The 27,673-nt window shown below is 43.2% G+C and overlaps 1 protein-coding gene across 5 annotated transcripts in view; it reads left to right on the top strand.

The window, feature by feature from the left end:
- The window catches only part of UNC5D (unc-5 netrin receptor D), a 132,963-nt gene extending 111,659 nt beyond the window's left edge, over nucleotides 1-21,304 (top strand). For 3 of the 5 annotated variants that reach the window (XM_061472533.1, XM_061472534.1, XM_061472532.1), the window contains 9 exons: nucleotides 2,680-2,865; nucleotides 4,642-5,019; nucleotides 6,374-6,458; nucleotides 8,840-9,008; nucleotides 10,599-10,826; nucleotides 13,693-13,842; nucleotides 17,115-17,279; nucleotides 18,670-18,848; nucleotides 20,818-21,304. In XM_061472533.1, coding sequence (XP_061328517.1) covers nucleotides 2,680-2,865; nucleotides 4,642-5,019; nucleotides 6,374-6,458; nucleotides 8,840-9,008; nucleotides 10,599-10,826; nucleotides 13,693-13,842; nucleotides 17,115-17,279; nucleotides 18,670-18,848; nucleotides 20,818-21,022 — 1,745 coding nt within the window. In that variant the 3' untranslated portion in view covers nucleotides 21,023-21,304. The remainder of the gene's footprint in view (nucleotides 1-2,679; nucleotides 2,866-4,641; nucleotides 5,020-6,373; nucleotides 6,459-8,839; nucleotides 9,009-10,598; nucleotides 10,827-13,692; nucleotides 13,843-17,114; nucleotides 17,280-18,669; nucleotides 18,849-20,817) is intronic. The other 2 variants (XM_061472536.1, XM_061472535.1) reach the window with 1 other exon arrangement.
- Nucleotides 21,305-27,673: the final 6,369 nt, after the last annotated feature.

The raw sequence follows: 27,673 nt of genomic DNA, 5'->3' as shown, positions 1-27,673 counted from the left end.
AGCTTGTTGCTGTTCAGCAGAACAGGACCTTGGTTTAAGAGTGCATGAACTGATGCAAAATCAAAGTCAATTATGAGGATCACTGAGAAACAAACTGTTTTACTAAGTAGCCTCTTGCACAGCTCTCTGGCTTTTGCTCCTTGTTCTCAAGAACTGACTGTGTGAGGGAGCGGGAACCACAATGAGGGACAGGGAAGCAGGGCAGGGTGGGAAGCTGGAAAACCCTTCCTGTTCTTATAGCAAACTCTAATGGCAAACAGGGGATGTATGCCCTGCATAGCTCCTGAAAGCACTTATTGTAAATGAGATAATTTAATCAATTACGTTTCCTAATGTACTAAACCAAATGTTTCATTTTCTGCTCCTGCACATCTTAAATTATCTTCAGGTGCTTTATGAAACTTAATCATAGTTAATAGAAACTTCATTACCATCAAATGTGCTTTCAATAAATGTTGTGTAACAGTGTCAGGAGGTGGAGTGAAATATAGGCTACAATTACCACCGACATGTATCGTGGCACTGGAGTGGCTGAACTCGCGGTGCTCCAGCAGCGTCCCTGCGCCGCTGGCCGGGAGGATGCGCTTCATTACACAGTAATTGGATGACTAGAAATGTTTTCTTTTCTAGTTTGTTTGGTTTTCACTTTGGTCCCTTCTGGGAACAAATGAAAGCAGAAAATGAGCCCGTTCCCCAGTTTGCCATGCTTTGCTTTTGTCTTTAATGTCTGCTCTCCCGCAGAAGGCATTAGCCATTAGATAAGAGAGGAAGGTTGAAGAGATTTGGAATAGCTCTTCCGAGTCTTCTGTGAAACGGAACAATGCCCATTTTATTAAAGATAAGAAAATTCAATCAGAATAATTGTAAGATTTTTTTATAATAACATCCTGTATAGAAAATTATGGAACTGAAGCTTAGGGATACTTCACAGTGTTCACTAAAAGCAAGATTCTCTCCAGAAAGGTTTTGAGTCAAGACTGTTCTCATGTTGAAAGTTCTGTTCTTGCTCTCAGCTTTAACCTGTGTGCGGTTATAAAAGTATGAAACTTAAATTGCCTGACGTCTGAATCAATTGAACAGAAGCAGCCAAGCTATTTATGTAGATTTAGAGTAATAACTTGCACTTACTCACAGGTGAGAACTTGAGGTGTGTTTTATATGCTGGTTCTGATGGCAAGAGATCAATTTTCTACCTGTTGCCATTATGGTGGCAGTAATTTTTTACTGATAGGTTATTTCTGCATGTTTCAGGCTTTATAATTTAGTATCCCACGAAGGTAGAAAAGGCAATTCAAATTTTCAGTACTTTTCTGTTTTAAAGTAATGATCAAAATGAAGAGCTTAAAGAGGCTTTACGGTAAAATAACCACCAGCTCTCAGTGGTTCTGTAGGAAGAAGACTCTCCCACCACATCACATCCCTTCTCTTGGCTTATTCATTGTACTAAATACCCACAAAAATGAAGCCAGCAATAGAGTTTGCAACAACAAAATAGCTTGGGGATAGAAAACTGGAAGAAATAGAAACACAGTCAGTTTCTGTACTTTTTTTTCTGCACCTGATTGTAGAGGATAAACCAGAGGTAAACCAGTATGTGATTGGCACTGGACTGGGATTCAGGTTGGCCTGGTTTGATGTGCGGGATTTCCAGCCCTCCCTTAGGACCCTGTCTTTCTGCATCTCCTTTTCCTGTCTGGTGTAAGGGAATATGGGCATCTCCCACTGTTAGTCCCATACAATTGCCTTGCCAGCTAACAGCTTCCTTTCTGCAATGTCCACCTCTCTGGGATTTTTTCCAACCTTTTACTTCGGGGCAAATGTAATGTTCTAAGTGGGTTAGAGCTGTTACACCTGGCAGAAGTCTTCCCCCAAATACCATGTGAGTTCAGTAGTTGGCTATTTATTATTTCTGTCCATTGTGGTTTATTTACTGATACTGAGGAGTCTGGATTTCCTGGTTATTTCTTGTCTCTGGCTTCTGTTACTAATAAATGCACTTTGTGTACCAAGTGCTTCACACTAGACAGCAGAAGCACCACATACAGGATAAGAGATGATGTATAGGGTTAATCCAGGTTCCTCTCCTCCTCTAAACCAGAGTTTGGCATTAAGGGAACTATCTAAGACAAGTAATGCCAACTAATTTAATTTCATGGTACGTGGTCCCAAATCCCAGAAGATCTCGGATAGTGGGACTGGATAATTCAATTACATAATATTGCAGGTTTCATTTGGATTCACTCAAAGCAATGAGTTCTTTTTCTCTGCTGTAAGTTTCCAGTCTTAGAAAACTTGGTTGTGAGCTTAATGCACGGGTGCCAGCACAGACACGGTTTGGGTTCTAAAGACTGAAGGTCTTTAAGTGGGATCTCCTCAGCCCCTCTGAGCAGTGAGAAATGGACTGTGCCTTCCTGTACTAAAGCTCACATGGAAAAGGAAGAGGGGAGGGAAGGAGAAAGCTGCACAAAGGTTTATCAAGGGATTCATGACCTCCTGGATTAGCTCCAGAACGCAAACTCGGTGATAGAAAGACTCGGCCTTTAAGGGCTGTGATCTCCACATCTATGTCTCAAGCGTCAACTCCCCAGCCTCAGATCACCCCTCTGCTCGCTCCAGCCAGCACCAGGCGGAACGTTCGTGTGTGTGTTGCTGACTTGGCACCTGCTTTTCTCCTTTCAGACATTGAGACTGCCAGTGACATCGCCCTGTACTCTGGCCTGGGAGCCGCAGTCATCGCTGTAGCCGTGCTGGTGGTCGGCGTCACCCTGTACAGGCGGAGTCAGAGTGAGTACGGCGTGGATGTGATTGATTCATCTGCACTGACAGGAGGCTTCCAGACATTTAATTTTAAAACAGTCAGACAAGGTTAGTGGTGTGATTTCATTCTCTTCTCTCCAGAGCTCCTACTGCAAAGAGTTACTAAGCTCATATTCAATGAGTGGTGGTGGGAGGGCGGCTTATTGCTGAGCAGCTGCGCTGAAAGCTGCCGTGCAAGGAACGGGATCTGGTGCTTAGAGCTGTCTCTTACTGTCTGCTGTCTGTCATGGTAACACGGACAAGTGCATAATCTTTCTTGACCAGGCTCTTAAGTGCTTTAGAAATACTGTCACCAGCTTTTACGAGGACATTTGTGACTTAGGAAAAGCCCAAACAAATCAAAACAACCCCAGGAAGCATGTCTGCAGTTCCTTGCCGTTCTATTACAGACCTTCTATTTCCTTTAATCTATTAGAAGTGACAAGTTTTTACTGTTCATTCAAGAAACCCAACTTCAAGTATTTTATGAGCTGCTGTTAACATGCAGATGTCCACATTCTGGGGGGAATAAACACGTACTGATGTGAAAAACAAACTCAGGAAAGCCACCAACACAACGCAACGTGGCAGAAATCCTTATTTTCACTAAAAGCAGCTCTCAGGTGTTCTCTGGGATGTTATTGCCTTTGGACAGAAAGGAAGGGGAGGAATACATGTGGTGATCACTTCCAAAGAGTGTGTTTCTTTAATTCTGTGCTGACATTCTATCACAGAGACCTGCCTTACTGTGGGTATGCTAGTTGGGGGGTGAAACATCCCCGTGTCTCTCCTCTCTTTGGGAAGATGTTGCACAGTTTGGGGGGGGGTCTGTCGTCTTTACACTTGCTTTACTTTCTGGGAGACGTTCCCCACCAGGCACGTACTGCAAGAGACTGGATAAAGGGAGACAAGGATGTTTGAAGGATGTTTACTCACTAATTTAAAACCTCAAGCCTTTAATTAGTCATGTAATTCCCAGCGACTGTCTCAAATAGTGACTTTTTCCTTTTAAAGCCTGGTTTTGAGTCTGGGGAATTGTTTGTTTGACTTAATGCTTCAAAGACATTCGTTCTGGATGCTCTAAAATACCTGACTGCGGCAGTTGCTCATATGCCAGGATGTGATTAGTTCAGTGCCAGGTACTCTGGGCTCTCTGTCTTGGTGGGAGGTTTAAAGAAGAGCATTTGTGAACTAAACAGTTCAGGTGGAAAAAGGCCAGTTCTCAGGATTTGCTGAGAAAAGGGAGCACATTCCTGACATATGGACAACACACCAGTGTGATCCACATTCTAGTCTCTGCAGAAATGTATTTCTAATGTTAGCAACCCAACCTGCAGCCCCTTACTAAAAACCAAAGAACCACCAAAAAAACCTTAACAAAAAAGGACCAAACCAGCCAAAAACTTCAGACCTCAAATCTATCCTTTCCTTCTCTTTTTTTCAGAGGATTTTCTGAGCTAAAGTGCTTCTAAATGAGTAACTCTGGTGTTTTCTTCATACATTACTCTTGTCCCACTTCCTCGTCAACCCACTTCCCCTCACACATGAAGTTGGCATTCACAGTAAAGGTCTGCAGGTAGACAGAGAGCAAACAGGCATTCACACAAACCTGAATCCCAAACAAAGGGGGAATTCCTTTTGGATTCCTGCACTCTGGAGCTGCCTCAAGTGCAGCAGACACAGTGGTCAGAGGACTTGTTAGATCTGTGGCACCATTTTATCCGTTCTTTAACATCAGCTTACGTGATTTTTTGAGCTCTGAGGGTATCAGGAAGGAAGAGCAAGTCTTTGATTGAGATTTCTCTCTACCACCTTGACACTAACTCTGGGTCTGGTTCCTCCCAGGTAATTCCCTGCTTTTGAACTCATCCATGCAGCCCGACCTGACGGTGAGCAGAACATACAGCGGGCCCATCTGCCTGCAGGACCCCATAGACAAGGAGCTGATGACAGAGTCTTCACTGTTCAACCCGCTGTCAGACATCAAAGTCAAAGTTCAGAGTTCATTCATGGTGTCCTTAGGGGTGACAGAGAGAGCCGAGTACCATGGAAAGGCGCATTCTGGGACTTTTCCTCATGGGAATAACAGAGCTTTTGGTACAATACAGGCTAGAAACAAGGCTACGTACATTCAGAACCTGTCTTCTATTTCAACCACAAGTGAACTGAAGACAACTGCCATTTTTGGACACCTGGGAGGCCGTCTAGTGGTTCCAAACACAGGTGGGTAGATCCTTTCTCATTGAAAGCATATAGAATAATTTTAGATCAAACTTACTTTGCCTGATGGAGCGTTCTATAAGTAGATAAAAGAAAGGAAAGAAAAAGGGGCTCTCTTAATGCAAATTTTGGGAAGTAGAGCATGTTGCCCACACAGGAGATGACTGATCAGAAGAAAGCTTGTGATGAGTAGTAAAGAGGCATTATGCCTATTTGAACTGTTATAAATTACTGCCTCTCTTGATGTTTTCAGCATGAAAGTCATATTAATCAAAGCTGTTGCTTACTTGGATCCTGATCCAAAAGAAGGGCTCCCCAGGAAGGAGATCGATACTGGATCAGCATCTTATATAATGGGGTCATATTCAAAGCAGAACCTACAGCATCAACATCTGACTGTGTTAACATTGTCAGACTTCATTATGTGACTGAAGGCTGCAGCATATAACAAACAGCCATCCCTGGAGATCGGCTTCCTCTCTCCGAGAGGACTCCAGCGTGCCTTTCGTTAGCATTTGCCCCTGGCTTTCTGGGTTTCTCTTGCTTTTAGCCTAAGAGCAAGACAGATTCCCAGGGTGGGGCACTTCGAAGTCAGCTGCAGTTCAGGACTGGGCTGTGCACCGACACATCGCAGCGGAGCTGCTCAATTTGCATTAAGAAGGAGAGTTTGTTTTGTGACTTCAGAGTTCCGTGGGATGAACTTCAGACTGAAGAAGTTGTTAAATTAGCTGAAAACATACGGCACCAAATTAGAATCAGATCAAGGATGTTAAAAATCCTGGCCCTGCAGTATGTTGCACTACATCATCATGTTCATATTATGCTGAATGAAATTCCTTATGTTGGATACTCTTGCATCAGCTGTTTCAGCCTTAAGGAAACAGCTGATGGTAGCTTTTGTTTCCACAGATTATTCCCTTTCTAAGTGGTGAAGTAGACAAAGATGTCTGCCTGTACCTGAGGATGCAGAGCAGCCTTCAGCCACAGCCGGTGTCACTCAGGGACACAGAACAAAGGGAATGCGAATCCAGTGTGAATCCAGTGTCACTCAGGGACACAGAACAAAGGGAATTCACCTGTTTAAGAGCTCTGTTGGAGCAAGAAGTTTTTAGGCATGAGGGTCTATATGATTCTAGATAATTCCAGGCTCTAAAACAGTTAAATTAATAACTAAATTAATAACTATGTGGTTCCTTTCATCTGATACAATGTTGTAGCAGAACCACTATTTCAGAGGAGCATTCCTCTGCTCCCGCAGTTGGCCTTTGTAAGTGTTGTAAATCAGAGGCCAGCTGTGCACTGCTCTTTACCTCCAGAGCCTTTCCCAAAGGTAAGCTCTGGCTTTGCTCTTTTGTAGGAGTCAGTTTGCTGATACCACATGGAGCAATTCCCGAGGAGAGTTCATGGGAAATCTACCTTGCCATCACTCAAAAGGAATCCAGGTAAGAAGGACATAAAAATATCACACACATGCACACACACCCCCTTGTTCCACCATCAGGTCTCTGGTGCAGATGCTCATGATTACTCTCCCATTGGGAGAGTAAATACTGAAAGGCAAATACTAAATTCTTCCCTGAAATTCACTGCATCCAGAGAAAAAGAAAGGAGGGTACTTGTCATAGTTTCCTCTTCACTTCTCCAGTTAACCTTCACAGTATTCCAGCATGGAATTGGGTATATTAAATGCTGGCATTTGGTAATGTTTTCTTTTCCTGCCTTGCCTAATAAATGGCTCAGAACTGCATGAGAGTCTTAATGCCATGTCACTTATTACACAGAGATGACTCTTGCTACTTGCAACAAGTGTGAGAGTTCATCTAATTAACCAATTTCAGTTCATTTGGCATTAAATAATTCCCAGAACTCCCATATGTTTGTCCAATATGTTCTACAAGGGGAAGGATCCTTTAAAGGGATTAAATCGCTCCTTTCAGCCTGGCCCATCATCGGTCACTCACACACCCTGCTGCTGATGCTGCCTGTGGAGTCAGTGGTGACAGAGCGGCCCTGGCACTTTCCCGAACTTAGGGAAAAATAAAGATGTATAAAAGTTGGCTCGAGGGTTTCTAATTTGGAGACATTTGTCTTTGTATTTGATATTTAAGAAATGATGAGTTCTTAAATAAGCTGTAAGGAGGTGATTTAGGGTAACTGCTGTAGGGGTTTATTTTAAGGCAATCAAATACCATTTGTAAAGGGTAGCAGTGGTTGAGGTTAAGTGATGGGGTTCTGTGTTTCCCTAGCAATGCAGGAGTTGTGAAAAACTGTTTGTTATTCCTAGATACAAACAGAAGCAGGTAGCATTCTGCTTCAACTCTTCGCTCTGAGTACTCATTCAGGGATCAGGTCAACAGATCTTGGGCATCTGTAAAGGCAGTGGGGCTGCTGCCGAGATGCTCTGTTGTGGCTCTTGTTCTCACTCCAGTCTTCACCTCATAAATACTTGCACGTGTAGTCTATAGTACACTGAGATTGTTAGAACTTTTCAAGTCTTCAGCAAGAGTGGTGGGGCTTAAGTGCACTTCTAAGCTCCTGCTACTGCAGTTAGAGTGCGGATGCTATCCCAAGGTGAGGTGAGAGATGTGCAAAGTCAATTTGCAGGATTGGAATCTGATTGATTTAAGAGCAGGCCAACACCTAAGTGTGCCTACATGAGAGCTACATTCACTTAGAGCTGTTATCCAAGGTGGTTTGGGTCACCCGGGTTTTAATGTGATAGCCACGGAGAGCTCAGGCAGGGGAGGGGTTTGGCTGTTGCTCTGTTGCTATTGTAAAGCTCTGAAGGGTAAAGTTGTTGTTAGCTTGAGATGTGACAGGGGTATTATATCCTGATTTTTAGGGAGGGTTTTTTCCCTTATTTCAAGCTTGATTTTAATATTGTATCTTATTTATATCTTGGTTGAGGTTATTGTCCTTATTTTTATCTTGGAAACACCATTTACTTCGTTTTTAACCCAAAACCAACAGGGCGAGATGCTTCAGTTGCTTGGTTTAATGCGTGCACGTCACCCAGTTTGTCACTGGTTCTGCACAGGTATTTAGTGTAAGGGGTACAGAAACACATTTAATGTGGGATGGGGTTGAATTTAGATTGGAATGAAAGAAAAGAAATGCTTCTTGTGGGGTACTTCATCTTTCTAACTTAGCCAGCAGTTAATGTGACCAACCACAGGTGATTATAGTTGGATGAGATGAATCCCCAGACTTAATCGTGGTGATGGGCACTCCATGTGCTGTGGTGGAGCCCGTGTGCACAAATCTACTTCCAGAGCTCAAGGTTTCAGCAGAGCAGTCCCATCCCTCCCAGCTGCTGTAGGTTGCACCGAGCTTGTTCTTGCTGCAGGATAGGAATGTGTTTGCAAAGCAGGGAGATCACGCTCAATCTGGGAGAATGCATCAGACTGTGTTTTTAAACCATAATTTGTTTTATCTTCACTACTGTGAAAATATTGTTGATGACAGGCTTTGAAGGCAGAATTAGATGGTAATACTACCAGCTGGTGCATAAAGCAGGGCTGACTTGCACACAGCAATTTGAGTGGTGGATTTGGTTTCAGCAAATTGAAATGTGATTTTTAAAGACCAGAATCCTAAAGTGACCAGCCAACAATCTGAGTTAGATGTGGCCTAATGGTTCTGTTTCATCTCCAGCTACTGCTTCTACATGAGAATTAGCACAGTAATTGGATTCTTATCCTTAGATGTAATAGACGAGGGAGGGACTTAGGGGTTTAACTAAAATCCTTTAAACTTTGCAGTTCAGTTCACTTCTCCTTATTAAAATTGCCTGACAGACGTTATTGTCCTTCTCCCCCCCAAGCCTAGAGCCAGAGGGCACGGATGTTCTTCTAGGGCCAGAAGTCACGTGCGGGCCCTCAGAGGTGGCTGTGAGCACCCCCTTTGCCCTGACCATACCGCACTGCGCACAGGTCAATTCGGAGCACTGGAACATTCACCTGAAGAAACGCACACAGCAAGGAAAATGGGAGGTAAGTTCAGACCTCCCTCACTCTTAAAAGGTGCTAATGGTGGACGCAGGGTCGCTCCTACAGGCACAGATTATGTGACAGAAACAGACAACTTGAAAAAGAGGGAGATTTTGCATATTGTTAAGCAGCAGCTAAACTGGTTTCAGCCATTTCACTCAGGTGTGCAGAACACTTAATGGGCTATCCCGTATGACAGGAGACAGTCTGGTTTCTCAGATCACTTAACAGTGGAGCCAGTCAATCAGTCTATTGTTTTGATAGATCACAGCTCCCACAGAGCCTCATGACACAACAGATCATTATATCCAGGAATTTATCATGACATAAAGTTATGGAACTGGTTAAAAATACACACTTTGTATACATGTCATTTCTTTTTAACCTAGAAGGTTAAAAATCTTGTCTCTCTACATGTCATTTTAATGGGCATTCAGTGGCCACGCTGTGCTCACAACCTCTGAAGGATTAGTGTACTTGCAATGAAATATTTTGCTTTTTTAGTTGAACATGTATTTTCTAGTCCGGATTTACTGGGAAATTAAGCTTTGGGCATTTGTGACATGGGCATCTGATCATTTGGGTCTGTCCACCTGCATACTTTGAAACTGCGTGCTGGGCAGCAGTCTCCATCACTGCTGCATCCTCCTGCATCATTTGCAAGGACAGCCTACTAATAATATTCCTGAAGGGACAGCTAAAGCATGAAACAGACTGTTGTTCACCATTACAAAAATCCACACAGGACAGAAAGGTGCTGAATTTCCCAGCTATGAAGTGTTCACTGTACACAGTGGAACCCCAGAACTCAGTAATGAGACACAAATCCATAGTTGATCAGATTTTAGTGCACTGCTGCTGATGGACCTGCCTGGTTCTTTGCAGTGTAAGGGGGAAAACAGTAGTTAACACAGTCCCAGGTACCATAACTCACTTCAGAGAAGGAAGAGGATAAAGCACTATGATGTTTGCTGCTCCCATTTAAACCACTGCAAGTTCAGCTTAGGTTTCCTACTTTAAATGCATTCAGTACTTAGTCAGCTCCATTGTGTTGGTTACAAACACCCTGGAATGAATAAGGAGCAGAACACCAGGCTGCAAACCACGCAAAAGCTCATCTAATGATGTCGTAATGCAGAATCAAGAGTAGTTTTTAGATACAAATAACATAACTGTAATGCATGCTCTGAAAGGAAGTCAAATACCAACAAGTAAATACCAAATACCAGTAAGCAAACCAAATTCAAGGTTTGCTTATTGACATTAGGGGAAAAATTAGCTAGCAAGTCAAGAGCACTTGAAAAAAGATGCTAAAATTGCTTACACATCATCATTATTATTAGCTGCTGTACACACTGAGTTCTGCACAGAGCGTTGCCATAAATCCTCATGCTGACTCAGGGCTGAGCTGGGAGTATTTACTCACCTTCTCCCTTTCCCTGAGGTTAACACGAGTAGAGAGTTTGCAGACTGGCCCTCAGAAATGCTTTATGTTCTAGTTGAGTGAAACTAAATAATGTTGTGACTCCTGTTGTCAAGGCCTATTGGTTTTATTATTATACTTTATTTTTAAACCTGAATTTCATTTTGCAGGAAGTGATGTCTGTGGAAGAGGAAACTACTTCTTGCTACTGCCTGTTGGATCCTTATGCCTGTCACATTCTCTTAAACAGCTTTGGAACTTATGCTCTTATTGGAGAACCGATCTCTGACTGTGCCGTTCGACAGCTGAAAGTCGCCGTTTTTGGCTGCCTGTCTTGCAATTCTCTGGATTACAATCTGAGAGTGTATTGCATGGATAACACACCTTGTGCGTTTCAGGTAAACGGTTTCCCTTTACTAACTTGCTTTTATTTGTCTTCCATAGAGTATTAACATTCCTTGATTCCTGGGGACAATCCCTGGGCTCAAATGGATGGGAATACTGTACTTTTTTATGCCACTGCTGCATGATTTGGAGTAAGTCCCTTAATTTCTCTGCACTGTTGTCTGACTTGTGGATTTATGCTGCAAGAGCTGCAGAACAGCCACACTGTCCTTTCGTTGTTGGGCAGGTAGAGGGAACTCCACTTTGTCCCCATTCCACAGTAACCAGAAGCCACGTAGCCATGGGTAACACAGCACAAAGCTACAGCTGATAAGCAGAGGGTTAGGTTGAGCTCAGTGCCTTGGCTCTGCGTGGCCCAGGCAGACCTGACTTGCATCTGAAGCTGAGTGCTCCTGCACTACACGAAGACATTGTAAGTCTTTACCACATCCTGTATAGTATTTATCACCTTTACACTCTCATTAGTCAGTACAGGATTTCCTCTCCTGTTTAAAATTTGAGCAAGAAGAAAGAGATTCCCCCCCCCCATCTCTTTAAACAAAAATTCAATTACAATTGTATGTTTCCCCTTTAAAAAAAAGCCCAAAAACACAACACAAAACCCCACAAAACAATTCCCGAGTGGCAATGAAAACTAACAAGATATTTCTGCATGGTGTTCCAGGATAAAACAATGCCATTCACTGGCTTTTGCAGCCTTAGGAAACTCAGAAGCTTTAACAAAATGGTTTTCTTTTGGGAGCTGAAATGAAGACAGTTGTGACAGATGAATTTCTGCTTCCCCTTCCTATCATACAGAATAGAAACATGAATCTTAATGAAGCAAGCACTAATGTCTGTGTGCCTCTAATAAAAGCAAAGCCACTGAAAGCATTGTTAAAGCCTTACAATAGCTTTGTAATTATACCCTTTGTAACACTTACACAATTCGTGGGCTACTCGTGTTTTGCTGGAGGAGCCTGTAGAAAATTGTTAGAAGAATAATTACCAGATTGCCACATTCACAGAAATCAGAAGAGGGTGTTTGTACATAATGAGACAAGTGTGTATTTATTAAATTATACTTCCCTTAAACACAAGCAACACTTCGTCTGGTGTAAATGTGAAGGAAGTGGTGAATGTGGAAAATACCCATTTCTTTTGGCTTAAAAAATCCAAGTTGGGAATACCACGTTTGGTCTGGCTAAAATACCAGGTGATTTTTCACTTTGTCCCTGTGTGAACACTTCTCCAAGAGACAACTTTGTCCTTTATGTAATTCCTAGTGTGTTGGTAACCTCTTGGCTTACCAAATCCTTTGTCTGTTGCCGATGCTCATGGAGTTCAGGACCACATGCATTAGTAAAGGTGGAGCAGTATTTATAGAACTACAGGACATTAAAAAAAGAATTCCAACACATTCAGGGAATTCTGAGAAACAGTGATGAAATAATAAACGCCCTTTGCAGCTGGAAATTAAAACCTAAAGTCTCCTTATTCCTTCCTTCCTATAAACCCAGCCACCAGGAGTTAAACCGCGCTGAATGCCTGTAAATTGGGCTATAATGGAAATCCATTATTACAGTTTCACAAAGCTCCAGCAGTCATTATATTTTCAGAAGGTCGCAGTGATTCCAGTAGCTCTTCTAACAGTCCCTTTGCTACTGAGGAGCACCAAACCTCATGGATGTACCCAGATTTTGTATACTCTATGTGCATAAACCGTATTTTGGTCATTTTGGAAGAGTGCTCACTAGCTGATTTGTAAAGATGTCTGCAAGCTTCCCTCCCTCATTGGTGTCCTTGCTGAACACTACAGGAATAAACATGGTGCAAGTACAGGCAGGGGTGACTTTTTACTGTTCGGTTTTAAATTCACAGGTCTATAAAAGCTGAGGTTGGAGCAGACCTCTAGAGGGCTGTAGCGCAAATCCCTGCTCAGAGTCAGCCCTTGCAGCATCACTCAGGGTCTTGTCCAGTTACTATGAAAACGTCCAAGCAAGGAGAAACGAACGTGAACATTTTGTCTCTCATGTACACTTGCTGTAGGCCTTTCAGTGCTCTCCAAAGTCCTGAGAGCACTGTCCCACCAAAGCTGCTGCTGATTTAATCTGTAACTGAGTAGACCACTCACCAGGCATGCCTGAGGTTCTCACGCTTCCTTTTAGCCCATTGAGTAAATACCTTACTGAGCTTCTTATGTCAGGTTTAAGGAACACTACACAAAACCCGTGGGGGTTTTTTATCCCAAAGCTTAATTAAAGCACCAAGGACAGAATAGAAAATGGACTAATTACAGCGTTGTCACGGTTTAACCAGTTTTCATTTTCCTCTTTGGAGGGAAACAGCTTTACCTGGAAATGGGCTGTCGTAGTCTTGTTTCCCCTTCCACGTTGATGTTAGAGAGCTCTCCGGTAACAAACTGCTGGCAAACTTCTCCTTTGTAGTAGGGATCCTGCGGGATGCAATAAAATAATAACAGTCAAACATGAGTAACTTTCAATAAAAAAACTGGCTAACTTTGGCCTGAAACCCCTAAACATGACAACAGCTACCAATGCACTGCAATACCCGAGTTTCCTTCTCAGGTTCTGCTCTCCAAGCATGACGTTCTTGGGTAGTGATGCCGAGGCAGCCAACAAGACAGTTCAGTGTCACAGGTGCTTCATTACACACAGGGACATAGAACTGACACTGCTGACCATCCTTCTGACTCCAGTGGTGAAATGCCAGTGTCCATCAGCTGCCCCAAGAGAAAATCCCGCATGTACCCCTATGGCTGTAGGTGAATGAGGCCCCTTTCATAAAGATGAATTTTCATTAGATTTGGTATTTGTTCCTAATCCTGAAAAAAAATTCCTTCCTCCTCTGCCATTGCAGGAAGTGGTTTCAGATGAAAAACTCCAAGGAGGACAATTACTGGAGGAACCCAAACTTTTGCATTTCAAAGGGAATACCTTCAGTCTGCAGATATCTGTCCTCGATATCCCTCCGTTCCTTTGGAGGATTAAACCATTTACTGCATGTCAGGTACGTGTCCATTTTCTCTGCTCACATTTGAAGTTCAGAGGGAGTCAGAATTTTGACATGACCCAAATAAGATGATGTTCCCTTCCGCTTTTGCAAGGAGTGGGTTTAATCTCTTGAGTGTGCAACAAGAAAGCATCGCCTTCGGATTTTGACAAACACAGATTTCATGTACAACAGAATGCTTTAAGTGTTTCTCACTTCACAAACATGCAAGCTTGTACTTCCTCTCATTTCAATCACCTCCGATGGAAGGCCTATGTTCTTGTTAAATTTATCACTCAGGATGGTTTTGATATCGTTGTCAGTCTAACTTCAAGATAACTATGAATATATGGCTGAAAGGAACATTCAAATTGAACAGTTAAATGTCGTGAGTTCAAAGAGCGGCGCATGTATGCTAAGAATTAAAACTGAGAGCATATTTTTTCTGTACTACATCAATGAAAGAGGCTGTTGAAAACAGGAAACGAAAAATCAAAACAAAATAACAATTTCTAAGTAGATGGTTCCTGAAAATGACAAGTGATGTGCTGGCACATAAAGTGGGTTAGTCTGTTAAAATACAGAACTCCGTTAGACTCATCTCCCTTTTCCCAGCAGCACAGAGACAGACAGCTCTATATCATCCACTGTCTTGGCAAAAAAGTGGTTTTAAATGTACTACCATGTTCTCCAGAACGGCTCTAGGACAGGCAGAGGATGCCCAGATGACTGTGCTCAGTGCAGGGCCTGTTCTCTCAGCAGCCACTGAGGGTTGAAAGCAGCATGTGCAAAACCTCTGCTCACACACAGGCTGACTCAGGGCTGATACTGGAGCCAGGTATTTACATGTGATAACTGAGTAGAGTTCAGGTGACTGGGGAGAGCTGAGAAATAGAACGGTTGTTTCTAACAGAAACTACAGAACTGCTTACACTGGTTTGTATTTCCCTCCCTGTGCAGTGGCCCATTTCTTTTGACAGCTCTGATTTGGTTCCAGCCTTTTGATATATAGAAGAATCTCTTTTCTCCATGTGGAGTTTCTTCCCGTGTATGCTTGTTTTCTCTCCTACATACCACACTTCTTTTTAAAGCTTGATGTAGGAGCTGGCTGTTCTGGTTGTCAAGAACAGCTGAAAAGAGCCTGTTCCATAACTGTCTATTGGATCCCCCAAATGAAACCATGATCAGATGGTACAATGAGGGAAGATGTGTGTTAATGATTTCTCAGATAAGTAAAGATCCTGCTGCAGGGCTTGAGCAGATGAATAAAACTGGTAAAAGCAGTTAATGGCAGGTGGGAGTCAGGATTTCTCCAGCCTATACTAAGTGCCTTTGTTTGTCCTGGCCATCCTGTTGGAGCAGATGCCAAGTGCCTGGCATCCTGCCTGACACCCTTCCCACCCTGCTCACAACTAACTAGGGGAAACCCTTAAAACCTGGCTCAGTGTTAGAGCAGGAAGAGGCTGTGATAAGCATGTGAAGAAGCCAAAGGGGCACCTTTGGGGGCTGGCAGCAGCTGTCCTCCTGGTGGTTTGTGTCTCTTGGAGGATCCAGCATCTCTCTGTAGCTATGAGATGATTTACGTGCCCTCTCTCTGCTAGGAACATCATTGTAAAGGGAGATTAAAACTGAAAGCATTTCTGGAATACCTGAAACATTCCTCATCCCACCCTGCTTTGCCCACCCTGTGTTATATTTCCTGTGGTTCTCAGCTGAGTGACTCTTCCACTCTGAATGAAAGCAGAGATGATTACTCTGGAAAAATCTAATTACAGTTGCTCCACTTCTAATATTTTGCTAATGTTTTCTTTATCACTGTTGGTATCTTGCTGCTGCTGCCAGCTCAGGATCTAACCACAGAGCTTATCACTGTCGCTTAGCACGTCATTACAGATAGCCTGAGACACACAGAAGAAGCAGTAAACTGCAGATCAGCTACCAGTACAACTCTATCCTCCCTTGTTTAATCTTGTCTCTGAAGCGGAGGGTGAGGCTGGTCTGTGGAGCTGTGTTATCCCCACATCACCAGTGCACAGCTCATGTCTTCAGGGACACAAAGACTGTAACCTAAATCAAGAAAAAACTGCTTATAGGAAAGCAAGGATGGTGAGCTTCCACATGGAAACTGATCATAAGGACTGCGTGCATGGTTTACTCGATTTAACCAGCTGAGTGTGACAAGTGACTAGTTGGTCTCTCAGTTGTAACTATCAATGTTAAATACTGAAGGAATGTGAAACTCTTTAAACTAGCTTTCTCGTGTTACAGTTGTTGCTCACTGAAGCTGTTTGATGCTGTCCTGTAATCATATGGATGAATGCTAAAACACAGTAGAATGAAATACTAGTAGCGGTCTTTTTCTCCCTTTTTCCATCAGTCTCCAGGTTGCCACTTCTGCAGGATTTTTCAGTATTTTGGAATTAATAGAGATGTTTGATTTAACTGTTTTTGCTACTTACATGCCTTCATGACTACGTGTAGAAAACCAAAGTGGGTTTATAGCTGGTGTTAGTTTGGAAATTAAGTGTTTTGAAAGCATAAAGAGAGGAGACCAGAAAGAGAACTTTGGTATTTACAAAGTGATCATAACCTAGAAGTTAGCTGCCCCTATGTACTTCTCCTATTTCCATACATTTTTAGGAACCCAAAGCAACCAGAGATGCCAGAAATCTCTGATGATTAATTCCTGCAGTTCTGTCTAGCATTTGATGAGGGCATCCATCCCATAAAGTGTCCTTGGCTGAAGTAGAGGAGTCACTGAAAGTAGTCACAGAATAAAACAGGATGATACTAAGAAGTAAACCAGACTGAGCACTGGTGTGCACTGGGCTGCACGTGGCTACCCAGGCAAGTGGGTGTGTTTAAATACAGATGGAACATAAATACAGAAGACATCCTATCCTGCTCCGTGCTGCATGAGTTACAGAGGAGGTACAGTTCTTGATGGGAACATACTGTATTTGGATTCTGTAGTACAGGGTGATAGCAAGGAGACACAAATCAGAGTAAGAAAGAGTTCTGATCCCTGCCCAGGAGTAAGTGCATCTTAAGTTTCACTTTAAATGAGAGTGTCTCATCATCTGTGTCACTGAACGGAATATCAGCTCTGAGTAAATGTAACCCCCAGTATTTATCAGCTGAATCACCATTTGATAGCTTTGTCCTGCTCTGAGCTTGCAGCGTGTCAGTAAACACACAACTGCACAGAAAAGAAGGGTTTTGTTCCTGTGTTGTGATGGTCTCCCCTTCTCTCTCCCCACCCCCGTTCCCATGGGATACGTCTCCCTCAGGAGGTGCCGTTCTCCCGTGTGTGGTGCAGCAGCCCCAAGCCTCTGCACTGCGCCTTCTCCCTGGAGCGCTACAGCCCCGCCACCACGCAGCTGGCCTGCAAGGTCTGCGTGCGGCAAGTCAAGGGCCACGAGCAGGTCCTGCAGATCCAGACCTCCATTCTAGAGGTAAAGCATCCTCTCTCCTGTTTGCCTTGCGAGACCCCATCCCTCCCCATTTTGTCCTTTCTATCCCTGTGTGCTTTATCTCCCGTTCAAAACTATTCCCATGTATATAAAGCCATGCAGATTCTTCCATTAGAAATCAAAGCACTAGAGATTCTGCAATTCTACTACTGCTACTCTACACTGGAGATTCTACAATTCTAAAAGTAATTTATATTCAAATTGGCGACAACAGTTTTCTTGCAAAAGGTTTTGAAGAGTTTGCAGAGCACCCAGAGGTGACAATGATGGGTTGTGTGCTGTCTGGCCACTTCCTGTTCCCCTGTTACAGCGTGCTGGGTACAGCCTGTCTGGACTGCAGCTTTGCTCACAGGGGAAAGGTACCAGACTCAAACAAGCTGGGGACGTGGCCTACAGCAAAGAAAACTTTAGCTCCTTCTTTTAAATTATTGAGCCTTTTTGTTGATTAATCCAAACTAAAACTTCTGGATTAAAGGTGCATGCCCATTGCCAAATGCACCATGCAGGGAATGCAGCAACTAAGGAAGAAACCCTCAACCACCTTTTTCTGTATGAGACCATCCTTAGAATACAGCCACGTTCATTACTGTTACTTCATAAAATACTTCCATCATTCTATAGCTATCTCAGTAGTACAATGTTGCTGTTGCCATTACTTTTTCCTCCCTGTCTGTCCTTAAGTCTCCGGAGCTACAGCTCTGCTCTCACAGAGATCTGCTGGATGGAGGCTTTCTCGTGCCCATCTCAAAAAGTGCTCGAGGAGTGAGGAGAATTTGACTGTAGAATAAATAGAGAAATAACAACTGAATACTTGAATTACTCCTTGCTTTACAATTCCCTGAACTAACCAGGTAGCCGTAGCTTATCTCATATGTGCAGGGTATGAAAATTTACTACTGTTCTGCATAGTTAATTTAAACCAGTCAGACCATGGGATAGATCTACAGCACTATTACTCTGCATGGATGGCTTTGGGGAGGTGTCATAAATGTTGTATGAAGAGACTATAGCATCGTTGTTGTTCAGTATTTATGCTGCATTTCACTGCAATGAGTAACGCATGGAAATGTGCCTCCGTTAAACAAGACTATCGTTTCATAGGAGAAGGATGGGCCAGACCTGGCTTCCCAGGAGATTTCTAATAGGGAAAAACAGGTACTTACAGAATTTAGGTATTTAAAAAAAAAAAAAGACCACAAATGAGATATTTGTGTCCATCTTTTAGGCTGTCTCAGTTCCCCATTTCTAAGCAAGAGTCTCTGGTATAACTCCTAGTGTTACTCTTCGTAGTTTGCCTGAGAGCTGCCTACAGACCAAGGTGGACAGAAGGGTGATGCCCTCACTAACTGTTTTGCTGTTGTATTCCTCGCAGAATGAAAGAGAAACCATCACTTTCTTTGCACATGATGACAGCAACTTTCCCGCACAGATGGGCCCAAAAGCATTTAAAATCCCCTACTCCATCAGGCAGCGGATCTGTGCAACGTTTGACACACCCAATGCCAAAGGCAAAGACTGGCAGATGTTAGCACAAAAGAACAGCATTAACAGGTAACAAAAGACACTTTGGAAGATGAACGTTTACATGTGCAGTGGGAATAATCTGCTGCTGTTCTGGGTTTTTTGTTTGCTTGCTGGTATTAAAGATGTGAACACAGCGATTATGGTCCTTAGGCTCAAGGATAAGCTCTAGTTCATACAGTCTTTTAAATATGACAAGCTGCTGAAACCAGGAACTGCTTTATCTGAACGCTACCCGAGGTTTGCTTCCAAGGTCAGGTTCTTTGTTGTGGACCAGACCTCCTCTTCATTGACCCACAGGAATGGGGTCTTGGTACAGCACAAACTAGAGGACTTTGGCACTGCTGTGTAAAGCAGTGCTTTAAAGGACTTAGGAGGGTACATGTTCTCTGAGGAAAATCATCTGTCCTGTTGCCTTGGCTTCTAGCTATCTATTTTGTATTCTAAAATGAATTACTCATTTTGCAGGTTTCAGGGTTTGTTTTGTTGTGGTTTTTTTTCCTTAGTAAAAGGCATATTTAAAAAAGAAAGTCATGCTCTACTGTTGGGAATAATAATGTTATGATTATTAAAACTGAAGGATGCTGTAAAAACTAATTTACTACTTAGCCAAGCGGAATTAAATTGGTGGAGGCAGTTCACTCACAGAAATATTTTGTGACTGTCACAACCACCATAAATATGTTCCCAAGAGGGCAGAGGAATACTTCAGTCAGGCAAAATAACTTTTCAGTGGTGCCTTGTTTTGCCTGGGAATCTCAATAAACCACATCTGAACTAAAGAAAACAGAGATTTGTAGTCTTGCAGCACTGAGAGAATCACAAAGTTCTGCTTTACTTACCAGTGTTTACTACCACTGCCAGGCACTATCATCTCCCTTGTTCCCACTCCTCATGGAGGAGGTTTCTCTTCCTCAGGAGGCTGAGAGACCGCTTACTGAGGAGGCTACAGTGACTGTGTAAGACCAGACTGGTGATAACCTGTTATCTGTTGGTTCTGCGGTGGGGACGCCTGCTGTAGGGTCTTTGCAGTATCTAGCTTGCTAAAATCAAATTCACAGGTAGAAAAAGGAAGTTGTTGAGCAGCTGAAACAACCCAGATGGTGGGGCATGAACACCTGACCGCATCGATTCCCACAGATCTGCTGTACAGCGTAATCCATAATATTTCCCCATCTATTTCACAACACAGGCCACTGCTGTAGCGGTAGTTCTGCTGAAGTCAAGGTGTTACTTGGCAAGAGCAACAGCCTGGCTTCAGCTCCTCAGGGTAGACAGGAATCTGTTCTGGCAATGCACTGGAACGATTCCTATCGTGGCTATAAGGAACTTCTTCAACATTGGAATTGCACTACACATACACACACTATTCCCTGTATGTTCCCTTTCAATCTCCAATAGGGATGAATGTTCAGAGGGAAGGGAATTAGGGAAGCCCGAGGAAAAAAATGGTTTCTGCCTGATTTTGACTGATGAGAACAGTACAGAAATAGTCAGTAATAAATATTTAATTATCTTGGAGCTGGCTTAAAAAGCCAGACATTGAAGTCCAAATTCCCTTTTCTGTGCTATAGGTTTATCTGTTTCTTCCCATATTTATAGATCCGTATCTTAATGTAATACAAATGCATAATAACGTTTATGCTTGTGAATAGATAATGTATTTATTCAGATCATCATGTCCAAAGCCCATAAATAAAAGGAGTTAGGAGGTACTGTGTTTAAGATACTTGTTTTACCAAATTCTTTGCAAATATCACCCCTGCAAAGTCCTAAAAACTACACATTAATCAAATACAAATTCACAAATTAAAAGATGTCATGTCTTCATAATCACAAGCATCAATTTAAGTAAGCGACATAATTCCTCTCCCTCACTGTTTTTGGGTTTTAAGCACATTGACAGTGCTAGGCCCCAGAGCGCTTTTACGTTCATGGTACCTACAGTCTATACTGCTCCTCATCCTCTCTGTTTCACCTTTTTCTCCCCTCCTATTAGGAATCTCTCCTATTTCGCTACACAAAGCAGTCCATCTGCTGTCATTCTGGACCTCTGGGAAGCCCGACATCAACACGATGGTGACCTTGACTCCCTAGCCTGTGCCCTGGAAGAAATAGGAAGGACACACTCCAAAATCTCGGACATAACAGAAACTGAGGTTGAGGAGCCCGACTTCAACTACAGCAGGCAAAACGGACTTTAGTCACTCTCTCCATTCAAGAACTGAGGGCCAGCTTTGACTATGACACTAGAGATTCTCTTTGGCAGGGAGGAAATATGGGTTTCTGCACATCAGGGTCTGCATGGAGACAGACACTCAGTTCCACAATGCAGTTTTCAGTTGGAGGAGCAGAAGCAGCCCTATTAAAAACAGTAATACTGATATAAAGCCTAGTGGAAATCAGTGAATATGATATGGAATATTTGAAGCCATTAGAGGTTAAACCTGGTTTAAAGCTTTGGCTTCTTGGGGCCTGGAGCCCCCTTTGTCGCACTTAGAGTGGGTTTAAGATGCCATTCAATAGCATCAGTTGTCCCTTTGTATCTGCTACAGATCTTCTCCTGTATCTTCTCCTGTTCAGATGTTTGAGGAATTAGAGGATCTTGTAACTCTTTAATTGATATTGTGTGTGTTCCAACCACTTCCTTTTAAACATTCAATCACTTAATGAATGTACTGCTGCTGCAGAGCTTATCCTGTTAACAAAGGAACAGAACAAACCCCTCCTCTGTGGAATTAGTGTGTGCCTGAGAGAGATTTTCTCAACTTCTTGGTCTGCAAATGTTCATTTAGTCCAAAAATGTTTCTTTGGGGGTGGATTTAAATAACCAAAAATCACACGGGAAATCACCAGCCCTGTTTTAGCAAGTTTACACATTTTGTGCTTACTTTAGGTACTGAGGCTAAACTCAAAAGTCAAAGTGAAGTCAGGCAGCACAGCTTGATTTTGGTTTCGTTTCAGACTGAAACAATAAACCCCACAGGCTCCTGCCAAAAATGGGCTTCATTCCATTGTACAGCCTGCAAGTCTCACAGGACGTGAAGCTCGGCTGTGCTGTTCCATGTGGTTTAGTTACAAACATGGCATTGACCACCAGATTTACCCAGAATGGAAAGCTAAGAGAATTCTCCTCGGTTTTTATCCATTACATACAAGAATAACTTATTACTTCAACTGAACCAAAAAGAGCTGTCACTGTGAGCAAGTGGAGCTGGTGCTGAGCCAAATTTAACCTTTATTCTTACTTATGTATTCTTTAAAATGAGCCAAGGAGCTCTGGCCGTGGGCTGTCAGCTTTGGTGAGAGGGACACTATCAGTACAAAGCAGGAACAAAACTGGGATTGCAGGAGCTTTATGGAAGTGCAAGAAATGGAAATCGAGCGCTCTGGGTTCTTCCCCGTGTTTGGCCAAGAGCAGCACGACAGGCCACAGAGTAGGTATGTAGTGTGCCAACCTGTAATAATCCGAACCTGTTTCCTTACCCAGGTTCTAGTCATGAAAGGAGTGGTGAACCACCCTTGCTTTAAACCATGGCTTGTTCTCGCTGCTCTAAAACTGCAAATCTCATTGCTTGCCCTGCTCAGCAGGCTGCAATAGTGTTAGACTTATGAATACTTAAGATTTCCCCCAACATTTTCTGCACTTTCGTATTTCATGCAGCCTGACATGAGAGAGTTCCTGTTTGCAGTGGGAAATCATAATGGCTGTAAGCATATTTGCGACAGAGACAAAAATACCTGCTTCTTTGGCTGCAAGCTGTCACTGTTTTCAGCAGCACATGGTTCTATCTGTGTTTGAATTATATTTCTAGTGACTTCCAGTCCTCCTCCTCAGAAACCTGTTCTTCATTGGACAAAATGTCAGGAATTAAGTAAAAATAGGGAATGGCATCCACAGCAAGGCGGCAGAGCTTTACTGAGCTGTGGTTGTCTGGGAAACCAGCTCCAGGTTTAACTGCACTCTCGGGCAGTTAATTTGTGCTCAGCTTCTCCTTAGATGCTGTTTAATTTTCAGACTAGCTTCTATTCCCTACCGCAGCAAAGAGCAAAGCACCACCCTGCAGGTGCTGAGGCACCCACGTCATTCCATAGAGCTGCGTGTTGCCCCTCGTTTTCCCAATGTGAGCCACACACAAGACATGGAGTCAGAAAGAGCTGAGCACAGAGCTTCAACCCAAAAGCTCTATCTCAGGAAATGCAGCGTGTTCACTTCCCAGACTTGGGCAGCTTTGAGAAACCTCCATGTACAGAGACACCCAGGGCTGCGTTTGGAATGCTCAGCAAAGCCCAGAGAGAGAGAAACCAGCAGCTGTCCGGGCTGACCTCCTCCGGAGTACATCTAAAGAGGCCTTCAGATGGAAGTGATCTGGGTTCTACACCAAATCCCAGTTAGGTGCAAAACCCCCATCAAGTTGAGTGTCTGCATTAACCTACTGAAAAGGAATAGATGTCAGTGTTGCTTACAATGCCAGAAAAGAAACCCTTCAGGCTGGGGCCTGAGGTAAGATTACAATTCTACATCACTCAGTGGAGTATTACTGTCCCTTTAGGTTTTGATTCCTGTTTTCACTGTTGCTAAAGCAGCAGCTGTGTTACTGAGCCTATTTTTGTGACTCTGAATCAAGAACTCTTGCTTTTTCTCTAACCTGTTTTTGTTTTGGTGTTCTTGTACTGTTTAAGTGGGCTGGAAATGCCAACACTACTGAGTTACCTTCCTCCCACTGGAATGGGGTTTGAAACAGTAACCAAACCACACTACCAGGAGCTTATCCAGCTGTACACCTGGAGTCCTACAAGAACGGCCATACTGTCAGGTGAAAATCCATGTAGACCTGTGTGGTGTCCTTAAGAGGAACCAGGAAACAGTGTAAGTAATGGGCCCTGTACGAAGGGAATTCCTCAGCAGGGAGTTGCATCTGAACCACTGTGTCTAAGAACCACTGATACTGTCCTTCAGAAACCTGACTGATCCCTTTAGATCCCACTGAAACACTTGGCCTTCATGAGCACTATCCAGGAGAAACAAGTGCCACGACCTTCTCTTGTGCTCTTTAAACACCCTTCCTTTCCTGACCACATGCTGCCTGACCATTGCACTAGGTTCTCCTTGTCCTACGTAAACAGGGTACTGAATAAACCACTGCTGAATCACCTTGTCCATACCACACATCCTTGGACAGGCTTCTCTCATACCTCATTCCCACTCACACTTGTCTGTTCTGCTTCTCTGGACATCCTTGCTGTCATTGCTAGATAGTAGGACAGTAAGAAATGGAGACCAGGGAGTGTAAAAGTAGGCTCCAGGTTTTTCCTGTTCTGTTACCAGCTGATGACCTGATGGATCTGGGCAGACCTGCCTGTTTCCAGGTGCTCCTTCTGCTGGTTGGCATGAATGGTACTGGAGATGCTGATAGCGCCACTTCCAGAGGGTTATGCCAATCCTCCTCTCTTTTTATGCACAGTTTTAGAGATGGAGAAATTAAAATGCTTTTTAGGTAAACGCTTCTGCTGCCACATGGATTTTGTTGCCATTAACAAAGAGCTAAACAAGTAAAAGGTGTTAAATGTTTGCTTCCCATTTGTTACACTAGAAAGCGACCGACTTTTGCCAGCTCCTCACAAGCTTGCTCTAAGTCTGCTTCACAGAATAAATCAGATTTTCAGTTCCAGTGCTATAAAGGAATTATTAGGAATCTCAAAATTCCAGCAGCACATTTTTAACATCTGTATTAAAAAGGTTTTTTGGAAATCTGTACCCATATATGTGTTGATACGATCTAAAACCCAGCAGTAAAGGAGCATCTGAAAAAGGGCGAGAGGCCAGGAACTAAAAACGTATTCCCATCCTCTAGTTTCTACATTGTGACTTCTGGAAAAGTATTTTTAAGGTCTCTTCATAAAGAAAATGTGATGTTATGTTACCCAGTGAGATTCCATCCTGCTGCCCTGGGTGCGATAGGGGGGAATGGCCATTGTGATTTCACATCACCAAAGAACCTGCTGTAGCTAGAACCTGGTTTCATCTTCCTCAGCACTTCTCCCAGATACTCCTGTGTGAGTCATTCGGGATTCAGCCTAAGAGTTGCATTTTAAAACTGACTTAACAGTTTTGTCACCAAAATGGGGCATTTCACAGCTCTGCCAGACTGCAGCATCCTAAAAGCTCATTTACAGTCTCACCGCATTGCTTTTGCACAGTCTTGCTGGTTTACAGTAGGATCCTTTTAAGGCACCAGGAAAGGAGCCCTGCTTTGCAGAGTTAAATTCAACCTTCATCTACCAGTGTAAGAGCTATAAAACCCAGATGGACTCCCACAAAAATTTTACTGGGCTTCTTGTGATAGATGAACAGATAGCAACCCAATTCTCTTAAAATATAGAGCCCCATCTTTGTGATTATCATCAGCTCTGTGAAGAGCTACTCTCGTCCTCCAGAGGCCTGTGCACGGTTTGCCTTCAGCAGGCGAAGAGGAAAGCTTACTCAATGTAAATCACTACAACAGGGATGTTTGTCACTGGACAGAGTCTTGGACTAGTCTTGGCCTAGTGTGGGGCATCCTGGCCCATGGCAGGGGGTTGGAACTGGATGATCTTAAGGCCCTTTCCAACTCAAACCTTTCTGTGATTCTATGACTCCATGGTACTAACATCATCCTAAAGGTCCATTTGTGGTTTTCGCCTGAAAGCTAGCACTTTGTGAGAATAAAACATTCAGTAACTGATCAATTCCAAGGAATATTTTCCACTACAAAAAATACAGTTTATGCATCTAGTGCAGCTAAAACAGGTGAGGAACTGTTGTAGAATTCTGTTTGTGATTGGAATTTATCGCACCCCTCCCAATGTGTTTCTGCCTATAAAACACAGACAAAGGCAAAGGGCTGCATTTTATTTCCTTGAGTTGTAAATAACTGGGTGGAAACCAGGACATTATTTCTAAGTCCTTAACAACTGGGAATCATCTGATGATTTCTCTTTCCAGCCTTTCTTTTCCTAATCCGAATTATTCCTAGGAAGTCCTCCCCCTTTCCCCACAGCAGTGGGCATGGTTAATGTTCTTCACTGGGAACCTCTCTCATGTTGAACCTGGTGAAGAACGTTTTCTGTGGTCTGTGGGATATGTTCTGGTACAAGCACTCCCTTGACACTATTCCTGCTTCAGAAGAGGCAGCGTGTGAAACAGCATGTGGCTCCTTCCTTGGATAGCTAATGATTGTCTAGTTACAATTCTTAAAGCATAAAGGATGCCTGAGCAAACACAGTAACTCAAAGTACTAGCTCTAGAACACACAGTACCTGTAGCAACAACTAAAACTCAATATGCTGGCAAAAGGTTATGAATCATTTCCTAGTAACACACAGTCTCGCTCTTTTCTCTCCTCACCAATACTAGCATAAACAGTAGCAAAAATCTCCATTCCAACATGGACAAAGAGAAATAAACCACTCTAAGATTAGAGAATCACTTGAAGGAACATTTGATAGTGACAGAGTCTGCAATGCAGAAAACAGAACCGATGTTCTACTGCCGCAAGTTAAACCTGTCAGCGTCCATGTTCACTGTTCTGTCCAGAAAGAACATAAATGTGTAGGAATTTGCCGCTATACTTTTTGTATTAGAGGTGAATAGTACAGATTCTACTAGTGTTTCTTGTCTGGGGCTTGGGGGGGGTAGGGGTGTATTGTAATTTTCAAGCTATTGCAAAAGCTGCTTTTAAATAAGCTGTTCAGTTGTATTGACTAACTGGTTTGTGCTTTCCGAGGGAATCCAGGCGAGCCGGGGTTCGGGGATAGCCTCCTTGCCTTGCTGTCACAGGGTAACTAGAGCTGAAGTCACTTGTGAAAACTTAGCTAAGGGATGTGGTGATTAGGCACCCGTCCCTGATCTGTGCTGTAGTGTACTGTAATCTAATGAGATTAGACACTCACCTACTGTAGAGCCGTGGTTTTGTCAGCAGCTACTTAGTCTGTCTGCCCCTGGTGTGATAACCTTGGTTGAGAATGTACTTCTGCAGAGTTAAGATGATGTCAAACCCCTGTGTTATCTGGTCTCTGTATATAAATATTATTGTCTAATCCCAAAAGGAAATGTGTAGCACAAAATGAAGTGAAAGGGCGTTCTGCACCAAGCCTGGTAGAAGTTTTTTCTGACGCAGCAGGAGGGGGAAGACATGGATCTAACAGCAGTGTCTGCTACAGGCAACAGGAACGTTTCCTAACAAATCCACACTTTGAACTGACTGAAGCTTTGGTTTTGCAGTTTAAAAGATGTATTTCCCATCCTGAAATTTGGCATATGAACCTTACAGTGATGATGTCTTTCCAAGCAATTCCTTCAGTTTCCCTCTATTTGTGCACTGACGTTAAGTTGAAGGGGGATGGAGGAATATTTTTACATGAAGCTGTAGACTTTTGCATTCTTTCTTTCCCCTTTCAGTCTAAACCCCAGATCCCACTTCTGAACCTCACAGAGTTCCCCAATCCATCAGTAACACACACACACACACACAGAGATATATATGCCTCACTGGAGATGTGGCATATACATACTTCTGGTAGATGGTTGGGAACAGCCAACTGACATCATAGAATGGTGACTTGGGAGATGTAGCTGCCTCCTCTTGACTACATTCATACCCACTATGACTGATTTCAGTTCATACATGGTCCAAGAACATCAAGGGTACACCTCTTGTTGATTTGGAAGAAGTAAGATGTGATGCTGGTCAGTTGGTGGGATTTCAAACAGTGATATGCATGACTAGAGCTGACTAACTGCAAAATTGCTACTGCAGCCTTCAACACTTCTGACCAGCCTTTAGGTGAAGGGGGAACTTCAACCTAAGCAACTA

This window comes from Pezoporus flaviventris, unplaced genomic scaffold, assembly GCF_033815535.1.
Source record: "Pezoporus flaviventris isolate CSIRO_AGI_PZ_B2104156 unplaced genomic scaffold, CSIRO_AGI_Pfla_v1 ptg000071l, whole genome shotgun sequence".
Lineage (NCBI taxonomy): Eukaryota > Metazoa > Chordata > Aves > Psittaciformes > Psittacidae > Pezoporus > Pezoporus flaviventris.
This window is presented reverse-complemented; position numbering and strand designations above follow the sequence as displayed.